Source organism: Euprymna scolopes, chromosome 41, assembly GCF_053919585.1.
Source record: "Euprymna scolopes isolate OS-2025 chromosome 41, ASM5391958v1, whole genome shotgun sequence".
NCBI classification, from domain to species: domain Eukaryota; kingdom Metazoa; phylum Mollusca; class Cephalopoda; order Sepiida; family Sepiolidae; genus Euprymna; species Euprymna scolopes.
In genome coordinates, this window is record NC_136522.1 from 23249979 (window position 1) to 23265321 (window position 15343).

Genomic DNA, 15343 nt, shown 5'->3' on the forward strand with positions numbered 1-15343 from the left:
TTTAAGGAATCGGTTTTGGCATCGGAAAATAGGCTCAAATTTTTCTGATTCCGATATCCCAAAAAGTTCTGATTTTTCCAATTCCCAATTCATCGTCCCAACCCTAATACACACACACACACACACACACACACATTATATGTAATAAAATAAGAAAATTGATGATTAAAATAAATTATAATATTTAGAAATCTATTAAATATTCAAACAAAGAAAAATTCTTTATTATAATTCCTTGTTTGAATATTTGATAGATTAATAAATATTGTAATTTATTTTTATCTTTTCTTTTTAAATCACTATCTCATACGTGTTTTAATATGAAGTTTCTTTTATCTTTATAATTATATAATATACACTTATAAAATAATATGTATATATTTTTTTCAGTATTTAGTTAAAAATTTCTCAACACATGAGTAGAACTAAATCATAGTATAATATATTCTATGTTACGTATGTATAAACAAAATATAGTATAATATATTCTATGTTATGTGTGTATAAACAAAATATAGTATAATATATTTTATGTTATGTATAAACAAAATATAGTATAATATATTTTATGTTATGTGTAAACATAATATAGTATAACATATTTTGTTACTTATGTGTAAACAAATATATGTGCTGATGCATATATACATGTCACATATTCATATCCTAAATTCTCACGTATACGAATGCACACACAAATGCACACGCGTCTATTGTCTTTATATTTCTTTACTTTTTTAAGTGTTTTCAAAATATTCTTAAAATTTTTTTCATTTGTTCATCTCACCAAATTCTTTTTATTTAAAGGTCTTCCAAGATGTTGATGTCCCAGCTTCAATACTTAGAAAAAAAAAAAAAAAACAGAAAGGAGCGAAACAGTTTCCACACCACCATCTCTTCATCCATAATGGGTACAGAAAGAAAAAAAAAAAGAAAAAAAAAGAAAAAAGATCGAAGCGGCATGAGAGGGGGGAAGGGCGCTAGTCAAACAACTATCATTGTTATTTGACGTCAATCAAACTTCTTCTGAAGACGTCGTTTCAGAACAACCGGCAACAGAGATAGACAAGCAAATACAGATAAAATTATGATAGACGTCCACGATACGGTGTCTTTTGATGACGTCAACTGGTGCAACGTTGTCCCAGCTTGGATAGCTACAAATGATGGTGGTCCAACACCTGCAAAAAAAAAAAAAAAAGTTAAAAATTATACAAACAAAAACTAAATGTGGAAGAAGAAAAGAAAAGTCAATTTTAGTTTCAAATTTTCTTTCCTTGCTTTTAGTAAATTCTATTATTTTTACAGTTTCTGCAACAATATTATTGGATTAAAAAAGGTGTATAGTAAAACCCCGGGATGCGGCATTAATCAGTTTCAGGGTTGGGATCGTAAGGTGAAATTACTGTATAGCAGGGTTTAAGCAAAATTTTATACAGTACATATTAAAAATTAGTAACAAAATACAGTACAGTATATAATACACATGTCTATAATCAAATAACATTATAAATAACACTGTAAGGCAGGACAAATACCATAACCAGAGGCTGGAAAAACATTGTATTCCACATCGTAACCTGAAAAAAAAAAAAAGATCCTGGGGCCACCGTATCCCGGGGTTCTACTGTATGTGAAACTTGTGTTTTCTGAAAAAGAGAAAAACTTGCAATTTGATTAAAAAATCTGCCAAGAAAATAATTATTTTTCTTATGTGAATAGGAATTTCTGTTAACAGGCAGGCCAACTGGTTTTTTAACTAGTGCGGGTCATCTGAGTGGACAGGGACGATTGACATTTTTCCCAGAATTTGGGAAAAACTAGAATAAATTCCATTTCACAGAGAGAGAGAGAAAGATAGAGAGAGAGAGAGAGAGAGAAAGATAGAGAGAGAGAGAGAGAGATGATGATGTAATAATTTGATACAGTGAGAGAGGAAAACATTCCTCCTTCTTCAGGTAGCAGTAAGTGAAAGAGATGTAATAATTTGATACAATGAGAGGGGTGAACCTCTCCCACTTGAGGTGAGAGAGAAAGATTATTGCAATAATCCCTCAGGTTTAACATTGTCTGGTTTGCATAGTTTTGTAGAAAAAAAAAAACTAGCAAAAATTTTTCTTGGACAATTGTTAATTTTCTTTCATTTTTTTTTTTTTTACTAAATTAAAAAAAAAAAAAATTACTTTCATGCTTTAAAAAAGAAAAATGAGAAATATTTGTAAAAATAATGTTCAAGAGACTAGTATTAAATTAACAGTAATTCAGTTTTAAAAGAATTAAAAAATTTTTTTTCAGAACTAAAAACAAATTTGTTATTTGCCATTGAAAAATTATATAAAAAGAAAAGACATTGCCTACAAATATACACGACTAAATTATATAAATATCAGAAAAGGCCTTATGATGATTGATCTATGTTTCAACGTTAACCATCTCGTCAGGGGTTCAATAATTAAAGAATGGCTGATATAATTAAAAAAGTGTTGGTTTTTTTTTTTTTTTTTTTTTACCAAATTGACACCAATCAAGACATGTAATTTATTGTTGAGACAGGTGACTTCCTCTCTCCCACAAATATATTTGTTGGACGCACATATCTTCCTTTCTTCCTCCTCTTTGGGTGTATGTTTTCTTTTCTATCGGGAGTAATTTAAACTAGTCATATATATAAGATTTTGTTCCTTAGAAGCACTGTTTGAATTTGAATTAAATAAGATACATATTATATATGTTTGAAGCCAAAGCAACGCATTGTTACAAAATAAACAGATATCTATTTTGTTTGAAATTTGTTTGGCTTCAAACGTATATAATACGTATCTTAATTTAAATTCAACCAGCGCTTCTAAGGAACAAAATCTTAACGTGAATCTCGTGACCAAACGCACCGTTCCAAGACTTAAAAAACTACCGTAGAAACAAAAAACAGCTAATTCTCTGCTCCAACAACAACATGGCAAAAAAAAAAAAAAAAAAAAGACATACTGAAGATGAAATTTTCCTTCAAAATATATTTATGAATTTTAACATAAATTTCAAACAAAATAGATATGTTTATTTTGTAACAATGCATTGTTTTGGCTTCAAACGTATATAATATGTATCTTATTTAAATATATATATATATATATATATATATATATATATATATCTTTGCCTCTAAGTACACTGCTGTAAGGATGTTCTTTCATAATCAATTCATATATAAAAGGCACTTTGTATGTTTGTGTGTTCCCTATAGGCCCTTTTGACTTCCTGAAGTTGAAGCAAGGACCAAAGTGGAATGGTGCTAATCGTTTGATAATGGACTGCTCAACCATTAGGATCCCGTCCTAAGGCATCATAGGTTACCACCTATAGCTTACAGGTGGCCCTGTTTTTTTTTTTTTTTGAGGGGTTGCTCTCTGTGTAGGATTTGCAGTTGGCAAATTCATGACCTCATGGACAGGCCAATGGGCAACACTGTACATGTATGTATAATGACTCATCTCAGAACAAAAAGGTAGAAATTCATGTAATTATTAAAAACAAATTTCTTCATAAACAAGTCAGTTTTTCTTTCTTTTACACTCGGGCAACGCCGGGTAATACAGCTAGTATCTTTTTGTTATATTTAAAAATAAATTATTTTTTTTGCTCTAGCTGGAGATGGGGTATCCTACCTGATGCCAGACATTCACCCAATATGCTTGTGTTATGTTGATTAATTGGACTATTATTCTAATCTTAGGTATTATTAGCACAATGTTTTGATCGCTGCAACCTGCGACCTTCTTCAGGTGTTGAAAACGTGTTTCTTTTTCTCTATTAAGGAAAAGAGGATTGGCTCTGCATTACAAGAAATTTGAACCGTGGATTTAAGGGTGGGTCCGTAGATCATAAAGAAGGTTCAATCTTCAGGGGTCAATAAGACATTTTTTAAAGGCTTTAAAAAATATTTTAGTGACCGTCAAACGCACGGTTCAAATTCTTGTGATGCAGAACCAACCCTCTTTTCCTTAGTAGAGGAAAAAAGTAAACACCCAAAGAAGGTCGCAGGTTGCTGCGACTGAAACGTTGTGCTAATAACACCCAAGATGAGAATGATAGTTCAATTAATCAACATAACACAAGCATTAACACCCAATATCTCATACAATCCAAATTGTATTCACCCAATATCTCATACAATCCAAATTGTATTCACCCAATATCTCATACAATCCAACTCAGATTTTTTAAAGATCCTAAACATCTTTTTAAGTGCAACTGTTTGCTTGTATGAATGTGTGCGTGCGTATGTGTTTATATAGTGACTCACCTTATCTAGGATAGAAGAAGAAGAAAAAGGAGATTCTTGTTAGGAGTTGTCCGAATGAATAGAAGAGCTTAGCAACCAAATGAAAATGATTTTAGAGAAATCAGGTGGGCAGTTTTGGGGAGGCCCTTGGGTGGGGATCGGGTGGGAAGCATCGTCCCTGGTCAAACATATCTTATAAAATTCCCTGAAAGGAACACAAAGGAAAGAGTGTTTGTTGAGTGGCCTTTGAGGAGAGATGCCCAACCCAAAGACTGTGACATGTGCGAAGAGGAGGGGGGAGAATGGTGAAAAGTGGGGTGTCACTGCTGTTGAGCAGTTGTTGGATGTTTATTAAAGTGACAGCCACATGGAGCAAGGTGGGGGAGCGAGATGGGTGTATGAGATAAGGATCAGAATTTCTAAGAAAGAACAAAAGGCCGAATATTGATTGGTTGAAGGACATGGACAGCCGGTGAAGATGTATTGAAAAGGTGGAGGGGGTAAAATATTGATTGGTGTTAGGGAGGGGAGTCTGTATTGATATAATGGGAGAAAAAAAAGATAAAGTGATTGAAAGGATAAAAAAAGGTAAAATAATAAAAAAAAAACAAAAACAAGAAAGCTGAAAAAAATGTTAATAAATTTTTAAGAAAAAAAAAAAAAAAAAAAAAAAACCCAAATAGAAAATAGAGGTTAATAAAGAATAAAAACATAGATAATATTAATACAGAAGAAAATTAAACAGATATTAAAAGAGAAAGAGAGATATGAAAACAATAAACAAAAAAATCATAGAAAAAGGAAAAGAGAGAAGAGGGGGGAATAGAGGGGAAAAAGAGAAAAGAGAGGGGGATAGCAAAAAAAAAAAAAAAAAGGTAAAAAATGTTTAACATGTTAATGAGGGTTGCACATTAAAGTGTAGTGATTTGAAATATTAATTATATTAAAAAAATATGCAAAATAAAAAAAAAATCCCAAGAAAACTAAACAAATTTTTTTTTTAATTCAAAACGTTTATTAAAAAAAAAAATTTCAACCAAAATAAACCGAAATTCACTAAATTTTTCAGCTCATCGATTTGATCTTCAAAATTTCCTAACTATGAAGAGATGTTACAATTTTCATAATTACTAGTGCTATCAAATCTTTTTTTTTTTTTTTTTTTTTTTTTTAATTTAAAACCAAAATTAGCAGTTAAGGAATTTATATTCAATTTCATATCTAACCCTATTATGAGTTAATTTAATACTGAATGGTTTTGCTTGAGGTGGATTTAATTTAAAATGGTTAGTACTGTATGCATGTTAAAAGGAAGACCTGGTAAAATTATTTATGAAAAAATAGTTAAGTAGATAATTGCTTTATTATATTCAAGTCCGTGATTTAAACCAAAACCTAACTGCATGTAGACCACAGTATCAGAAAATGTAATAGAGAAAATATTTTATCTACTATTGAGATATACAAATAATTTAAATAGTTTAATATTTCTTGCAAACATGTAAACATGTTAAATCTGTGATAGAAAAATGTAAGCATTTTTTTATATTAATAATGTAAGCAATTTTTTAATATTAATAATGTAAGCAATTTTTTAATATTAATAATGTAAGCAATTTTTAATATTAATAATGTAAGCAGCTTAAATCATGAAAGTGATTAGTGGAAAATGATTTCATGTTAAAGTTCCTAGCCAGAATAAATATTATTTGAAAGGAATTAAGGCGAAAATACATGTTAATGCACAGGATGTACGTACATATATATATATATATATATATACACAGATAAATAATTATAGAAACTTCCATCATTCTGTTGCGGTGGCACAATGATAAAGAGCCCTTTCCGGATCAGCACTTGAGTTCACCACATTTAAAGTGCTTGTATACCATACCTGTCATGTTCTTTTGGGGAGACAAGTTGAAAATAATTGTTAGTAAAACATGACAAATACACCAACCCTTTGCTTAACTCAAACTGACAAAAATGTTGAGAAAAAAATGAAGGCAGCCAGAATGAAAAAAAAGGTCAGATCAATGTTGATGACACGGACTTCTGAAAAGTTTAAAATGCACAAAAATCTGCCGTAATATTATAACAAAACGAGCAAAGATAACTGCATTTGGCATAGGACTTTGCTGTATTATCAGGTACCCACAAAGCAAAGTGGGTACCCAAGCGTACAGCAAAGTCTTGACCTTAACATTTAACCTTGAAAAATTGTGTGCTCCACCCCTAGATCAGAGATCATCATGTCAGGTTTGGTAATGATCAGTTCAGGGTGTGGGCTGTAGGAGAGTATATATACATAAGCTATGACCCGACCTTTGACCTTGAAAAATGTTGTGCACTATCCCTAGGTGGGGACCATCGTTATGTCAGGTTCGGTTCAGTGGTTTGGACTGGATGAGAGTTGTACACACAAACTCTACTACTTTAATATATATATATATATATATATATATATATATATATTAATGTATCTCTCTCTTTTTCTCTTTCACTATTTCTATCTCTCTCTCATGTTCTTTTTTGATGAGGGACGAATTGCAATTTAGTTGAAGACAAGTCATAAAAAGTTGGATTTTGGATGCCTGGTCCCTAGTTCATCTTAACTATAGAGTTCTTAAAATACGCTTTAATTGTGAAAATAAAATATTCCTATTTTCATAAGAAAATGTGTGTCAGTTGTTTTAGACAATTTGTTCAGTTCCTGCACAGTGGGTTTTCCAGTAATGAATCCAACAGAGAACTCTAAGAGAAAACCCACCAACACATATCACATCATATCAACCGATGTTGGGGAAACCCAGCTCCCCACCTAAAAGGGGGAGCTCTGGCAGTGTCCAAATGAATAGCAAATGTCTGATATGAAGGGTTTCCCTGTCATTGATCAAAGTGAATTGCCTTCAAAACATCCCGGCCTGGAAGGCCAGGTGGATGCCTTTGCTTCGATTTATTTATTTATATAAGAAAGACAAACACTCAAAACGAGGGAATTTTTTAAAACTCGATCAAAGTAAAGAAAGAAATGATGTCCGTTTGCAAAACCAAGATATTATGATCTAGGAAGTATAAGAATACTTCTCCCGGAATGTAATCGACGTGAGAAGCCCAACGAAAAAAGTTTTTTGCAGACAAATGCTTTCGTCCATTTTGCCTTTTATATATTAGACTAGCCTGGGTGCCCGGTGTTGCCCGGGTGTTTGGAGTTGGTGTGTGTTGAGCAAAAAAAAAAAAAAAAAGTGGTAGTAGGCAGGCAGGCTCGATCGAACCCATACTGCAAAGGAGGAAAAGAATGTGACTCCCCTGCCCCAAAATGTGACATCTTTGCTGTTGAGTCCATCGACAAACCAGAAATGACATAGGTTTAAATTAAGGCTAGTCAATATAAAAGAGGGGATGACCTTCAAAAATATCGGTGAAAAAAGCGACCCCTCTCTGTAGAAAAGGGCCCAGTTGAGGGTGAAGAAAATGTTTTTAGCCAATTTTTCGATATTTGTCGTCTAAAGGGTCAGGCTTCAGAATGATACCAATCTCGTGAAAATCCGTCACCTTTGTTGAAAGTTTTAGGCAGACATGCAAACATACATTTAAAGAGACAGGTGAAATTTATATTATAGACTAGCAGGGGTGCCTGGCGTTGCCAGTGTGTAAAAGAAGAAAAAAAAGTTTTGGGAGGGAGGTAGGCTCGAACCTAAAGCCTTGAGGCGAGTAGCCTGATGGCTTACCACGACACTACAAAGGCAGGGAGTTGAGAACTGTTGAAAATAAACATTAAAAAAAGCAGGTGATTGAACGACAACGTGTGGTTTTCTAGGTCAAACATCACACCATAGTAGTAGAGAAAATGAGATGACAGCGCAAATTTTATAACATAAAAAATACAGACGACCTCGTTTTGTAAATCGGACATATTATAATTTAGATAGTATATAAAAAGTTTTAAGACATAGTGACCCCCCCTCCCCCCAAAGCCTTTGGCGGACACATGAAAAAAAAAAACAAAAACAAACCACACAAAAACACATTTTCGCTTTTTTATATTATAGTCAGTTAAAAAAAAAAATGTTTACCTGTCCGTCCGTAAAAATGTTATTACACCCAAAAATTATTGATCATTAGTAAAAGCCGTCCTACACATGCCATCATATAAAAATGGGTGTTAAAGCGAATACAATGATTTGTAACATGCCGTCAAAACTAAAGCTGGCAAAATCGGATTAAGAAAAAAAAAAAATTAAAAGCAAACAAATGTCCATTTATTAAAAGATGAAATGGGGGGGGGGGATGAACAAAACCTTTTTCTCTTGATGTTTGTGCTGAAACCACAAGTTCTTTCATAAAATCATTTATCAACAACAGCTGAAATTGGTTACACAAATGGTTTCAACAACCAGATGGTGTCTCTCAACAATATTAATGCGTAATTGCTGCTGCTGCTGTTAACAAGTGCGATACCATTAAGTGAAATATTCCCCAACCACAGTTACAATTATCAAATATTACTGGTGGATATTTATTTGATTAGAGTGGGTCAGATTGCTGAAACAATCTTTCACTTGGTGCTTGTATCACTAAGTGAAAGATTCTTATGGAATATTGAGATAACCTGCCCCACTAATATTATTGGTCGAGTATCTGGAAGTATATTAATAATCTTTTTGTGACTGGGTTCAAATTTCCCAACGAATAATAATTATCACCTTCTAAACTGATAATTGTGGAAAAAAAATTAAAGTTGGGCCTCTTTAGGAAATTGAGAAAAAGAAAAAGAAAAAACGCAGTCAACTTTAGTGTGAATGCAAAATTTCACCTTCCGGTTGTTGAATACTCTCTGACTGTTTACTATGATTGTCTGCCGATATGGCATTTATAGGCATTTAATCTCTTTCATTCCTTGTGTTAATTGCTAGTGGCCTCGAGGTAAAGATGCTAGCCTATGAAGTCAAAGGTGGTTTTATGACTGGGTTCGAATTTCTCAACCAGTAGTAATTATCACTTCCTACTCTAATGATTGGTTGGTTGGTTGGTTGTTTTCTTTTTACGGCATATCAACCCTTTTCGGGTTATTTAATGCCAAATCCAAAGATTTTGAAGAAAAATTTTTTTTAATAGAATATATTTGTTGTTTTCATGTCGTTTTCTATTTAACCCATAGTTGGGACCCTAACAGGTACTACCACTCCGGGTCAGAGTGGACCTGGGAGCAACGGTAATTAAAGGGTGGCTCCACACTCCCCAAAGCCCACAAGCTGGGGCCTCACCACTGGATATAGTTTAAGGTCATATCCAGGACCCCCATTGAGGGACTTTTACCCTCTGCAGGGGGGCAGTTGGCATATTCTAATACCCCACCGACAGGGCCCTAATGATTGGATGTATAAAAATAATATTTGAAAATATATTATATGAAACTCCATGGCTGTGTGTTTCCTATAAAATAAACGTAATAGAATCTACATAAAAAAAAATGTGTATTTACACAAGAAACTTTCCGAGAAAAGATAATGGAAGTAATTGTAAATTTTGAAGTGACTCCCAAAGGAATCTATAGACGTAGAAACCCTCTTAAAAATTCAAATATACTCTATTTTAATATTTGATTCATATGTATACTATTTTCTGTCAATAGAAGTGAACCTGAATCCCTGAGTATCCACTTATCCCCGGTACCTGTAAAAGCTAGAACCCCACCCCACTCAAGATTTAAAAAAAGAGTTGGTTTTTGTAAAATTTCAATCACGTTAGCATTAAAAGTCAATAAGGTTTGTTTGTTAGACATCAGTAAAATGTCACACCTAATGTGCTGAAAGAAACCATATCTCTCTTATTTGAAATCAACTTTTGAAATGATTATGGAAAGGGAATAAAAATTCCAAAGATGTTAATTTTATGGGCACTTCTGTATGAGAGGCGAATGTTTGTATTTTAGTTTCGAGAATGGCCAATAGAGGTTGTTGTCAACCAAAGAACAAGGTCGATAACTCATATTTTTCTTTTAACTGTAATAAACACTATATAAACATTGTAATAAACACTATATTCCAACAAGGTTTCTATGAAAATCACTCGAAAAAAATATATAATTAAAAAATTGAAAGTAAATGTCAATACATTTTTATAGTTTAAAATTATATTTTGCTACATTGAGAAACTAAAATTACATTCTGATATATTTCTGTGTAAAAAAAAAAATACAAATTTTAAAAAATCTATAAAGGTTTGATGTTTTTAAAATTACATTTAGATCATATTTTATTTTCAGTTATAAATCACTCATTGAAAAGAAATATTAAAACATTAAAATTACAATTTGATACACTTTTTTTTATAGAATAAATGTTTTAATTTTCATGTTTTTGTTTACTTGTTGCGTTATTATTTTTTTTTTGCATTCTCGGAGACATTTGTTTATATATTTGAGGTTCACAGAACAACCGATAGAGGTCGCTTCTTATTCAAAGATCAGGAGGCAATAACTCGTTCCGTGGTCATCTCATACGGAAGTGCCATTTTATGATGAATATTTTTATTAGTGATGGGACGATTCTAAAATTTTTTCCCCCTGATTCTGATACAATTACTGATTCCAATTCTTTTAAAATTTGTAAATATTTAAGACTTGTTGCATCCAAATATTTTTCAAACTACTGTAAAATCACTGTAACGTCCGCATATTATTTTTGCAAACATAAAAATACATAGGGGAAAGGAAGTATATTAAAAAGTAGATCTTTCTAGATATTTAAAAAAAAAAAAAATTCCTTGTAATTAATTACAACAACTAAAGATTTATTTTGATTTTAAAACAAAATCGATTTGCATTAGTTCATAGTTAGTGTACAAAATGTTAACTGAATTTTTTTCGTAAACAATTAAAAATAGTACATGAGTGATATGCAAAATAAAATGGTGTAGGAATAGAACTCCCATGTAAGGAGTTTTTAAATGATGTTACAATTTAGAAAACCATTCTTAACACCGGGGGGTGGGGGGTGATTTTGTTAACTATTCTGTGCAGTCTTTCTATCAAAGAAAGTTCATATGTTTTTATCCTAATTATAAAGATTTGGTCAATTATTAGATTGATTTGTTTTACTGTAAAAGAAAAACAAGATATATATATATATATATATATATATATATATATATATATATATGAGACTGAAGGTGTTGGAGGTATTGTATATAAAAGTGAGACAACCCAAAATAAACAATATAAATGAATCCAGCAAAAATATTTTAAAATGCCTCTGTTAATGTATATATATAAAAAAACAAACAAACAAAAAAAAAAACTGTCCAATAAATTTGTATATAAATAGCCCACATAAGCCATAAACGATCTTATAGTACGATGTAATTTTAAAACACGACCTTATCATTCAACGTAATTTTAAAACGACTTTTTATATAACCAGCCAGACGATGGCGGAAACGCCGAAAGCGCTCGCAGACTACGGAACACTTTTACACCATTTTACATATAACACAAGAAGGATTATTCGAAAACTGGAAAAAATAAAACGGAAAATTGTCAAACAAGAAAATGCTGTGCTGTTTAACAACATATGCTTAAAGGAGAATATGCTGCCTAAATATACACAATATATATATATATATATATATATATATTATATATATACATAACAATAATAACAAATTTGTAGATTAACAACCTCAGCTAAATCAGTTTAGATTATGCGTTTTTTTAAATTTTTTTTTTTTTAGAACTAAATAATAAATAAGTGATAGAGAAATTAATGAATTTCTTCAAATGGCAACATCTGTATATTGTTTTGGTCAACTTTTTAAAAAGATTACATTCGGCAACAATTATTTACTTTTTGAATGTTATCTAAATTTCTACAACTGATTCAGATATTGTTTATTTGTTTTTGTTAGCGATACTTTTTGAATGAATTCAAGTATTTATACGAAAGTGCATTTTTACCTAAATGCGAGTTGGGAATAATTTTCCCTTTGACAAATTTGGTACCCCCAAATGGGGAGCAGTATATGTATTGTTTTTTTTTTTTTAATTTTTTTAAAAATATAATTATCCAGTGACGTGTTTCGTTGTAGACGACTCATTAGAGTAGCTGAATCTAGCGAGATTTGAAATCGGGATCCCATGATGAATCCTAAATCTATTCAACTTGGTTATCTCGCATGACTACTGAATATACATATAAATATATATGATTTAGTATATTTTTTGTATGTACGAACATACATGTGTGGGTGAAAGTGCGCTGGTTGATCACCGGAATACTTACCTTTAAGAATTAGGGATTAAATTGTTAGGTAAAAATACAGAATAGTTACAAAACACCCTCCCCTCCTCATGTTAAATAATGGGTTTCTAAAAAATTAAACCCCAAACAGAATATGTTCGGCAATAAATACCCAACTTTTTTACCCATGTGTGAAAGGTGATAACGTATGTACATACATATAAATATAGGTGGAAGGTGATATGGTATGTATAAACAAAAATGTGAAACATGTGAGCAACAATTTTTTAGTTTTTAATTTCTACAAATGATTTACGGTATTTTTTTGCCAAATCAGGAGATGGCATCCGTTTTTTTTTCCATCAGGTTTTTGTGCTAAGTTGATTTGAAAAAAAAAAAAAAATCAGATCGGGTGACAAAATCGATTACATGTTTGTGGCATTATCAGCAGATGATTTTTGTCAATAGATATCATCCTTATTATGTTTTTAAGAGAAAATTTTTTTCTACGAACAACATTAATATTGATTACCTGATAGAAACATCGATTACTGTAAACTGAATGGTGAGTATTGATAAAGGTAAGTACACGTAAATTGCATGTTGCTTTATGATTTTTCAAATTTCCATTTCTTTAAACTCCTGGAATGCTCAGCAGCAGGGAGGTCTCTCTTAAGATTCCAACAGTATTCAGCCATCATGACTGTGTCCCAGCGACCCTGATACCTGGTTTCTATCTCTTTCAGGCCCTGATAGAATCTCTTCCTCTATTTGTCACTCATCGAACCCAGGTTCTCAAGAAATTTGTCAATACGTGAAAAAAAGTAGTGCATCTTGATACTCATGTTGCAGCCCAGGTTTCTGAAAACAGTCATCATGTTGTTGACAAGTTCTGCGTAGTTTCTGGCCTTATTATTGTCAAGAAAGTTCTTCACTAACAGAACAAATGCCTTCCACGCTTCCAGTTCCACTTTTTTTATTGAGGATCTCTGGATAAGCTGCCGGATCTGAGGACCATCAAAGAATGTCAGCTTTCAACTTCTTCATGGTCAATCCTAGAAAAGCTTGGCACAAGTAAGTGAAGCAGTCACTATCCTGGTCCAGAGCGTTGGTGAACTGCTGGATTAAGCAGAGTTTGATGTGAAGCAGTAGGTGGGAAGAGTATTCTGCTTTTGTCCACCAGAGAGTCATTAATGATGGTCTTTTCTTTGCAAGTCACCCATTCCTTCCACACAAGCCAGCCCTTCTTTGTGTAGGCTGAGCACCAATTTTTGGAAGATTTTGAGTTTTTATGATTTCAAACTGATCTCTTTCCACCCAGAACTACCAGACCTGAATACTTAATGTCATTAAAATAATCATTTCCAATCAAAACAATTATTAGATATGTCATTGTACCCGTACGAACTTTTTCTAAAATGTGTACAAGGTGCTTTCAATAAATTTCTAAACTTTTTTGGTTCAGGCATTTAAAATTATCATAGACTCTTGAAAATTCAACATGTTATTGCTATACATCTTATGAGATAGCTGATTAATTTTTATGATTTCAAGTTCAAATGAACAGCTGCAGCAGGAATTGGAGTACACCCTAATTATCACAGTTGGTGAATTTCAAAAATGCAATCTGGATGTGAGGACACTTTAAAAGAACAAAATAAAATTCTGCTTTAAACTTGGAAAAAATGCCACAGAAGTGTATGCTTTTGGATCATCTTGCATGAATCAAGCATCAGTTTTTGAGTGGCATCAAGGAAGGCAGGGAGTCTGTGAGGGATGAGAAGTGTGGGAAGAGTAAGGAAGTCCGAACACCAGAGTTGATTGGCCAAATAAAGAATCTCATGGATAAGGACTTGTGTGTCTATAGAGGCAATAAGTGGCCAGTTTTCTACACGCAATTATTCACTAGGAACTTAAGATGTAGAGGATTTTTGCAAAGTTTGTCCCAGGCTATTTGACCAAAATGCGGATCAGGACAGTTCCTCACTGTCCCTATAGTTCAGACCTTTTTCCCCTGTGACTTTTTGTTATTCCCTAAACTCAAGCAAGTAAAAACCTTAGACTTTGTCGGTATGAGACAAATAAGATGAAAGAGGCTGTGATAAGAGTCATTGACACGCTCACACGAGGACTTCCATGGGGCCTTCCAGAAGTTGTTGGAATGGTATAAGTGCATTACAGCCAAAGGAGATTACTTTGAAGGGACTATAGTTTCATGTGTGTACTATCAATAAAAGTGCCCAGACGAAAAAAGTCTGGAAACTTATTTAAGGCATCTCGTATATGTGAACAAAAATGTAAAAAAACAATGTGGTCATAGCTCGAAAACTTGATCTGATTGAACAAAACCAATGTGATTTTTTAATCAAAATGTATTACATTTCTCCTAAATCAACTGAAAAAAAAAAACAAAAAAAAAACACAAACAAATTTGTTATTAAAGAAAATGTCCAACGAAAAACACAAATTGCAGCACAATCACAATACCAGATACCATTTACCGATCAAATTTTATTTTATAAAAACAAAAATACTGAATGAATTTGCATAATTTTTTTTTTTTTTTTTTTACCTAAAAGTACATAAAGTTTTAGTGTAATTATAATTTTTTTAATATTGGGGTAAAACTGTTTTTATTAAAGCATGAAATATTATTTTTATACAAATAACAAATCTCTGGCTTCCTCACAAAGGATATGCAAGGAAAATCCAGCTGTGTAAAACTGAGGAGTCTCAATCCAGAAAGATTTATTTTGCACTGATAGAACAGATACCAAACTTTGATCCCATAAGTAGTTTACAAAACAATAAAATATCTCAT

At 32.1% G+C, this 15343-nt stretch overlaps 1 protein-coding gene across 1 annotated transcript in view; it reads right to left on the minus strand.

Annotated features, from left to right (window-relative positions):
- Positions 1–724: 724 nt before the first annotated feature.
- The window catches only part of LOC145266419 (transmembrane protein 41B-like), a 96332-nt gene continuing 81713 nt past the window's right edge, over positions 725–15343 (minus strand). The window contains exon 7 of the mRNA XM_080122084.1: positions 725–1181. Within this exon, the coding sequence (XP_079978210.1) occupies positions 1012–1181 (170 nt within the window). The 3' untranslated portion in view covers positions 725–1011. The remainder of the gene's footprint in view (positions 1182–15343) is intronic.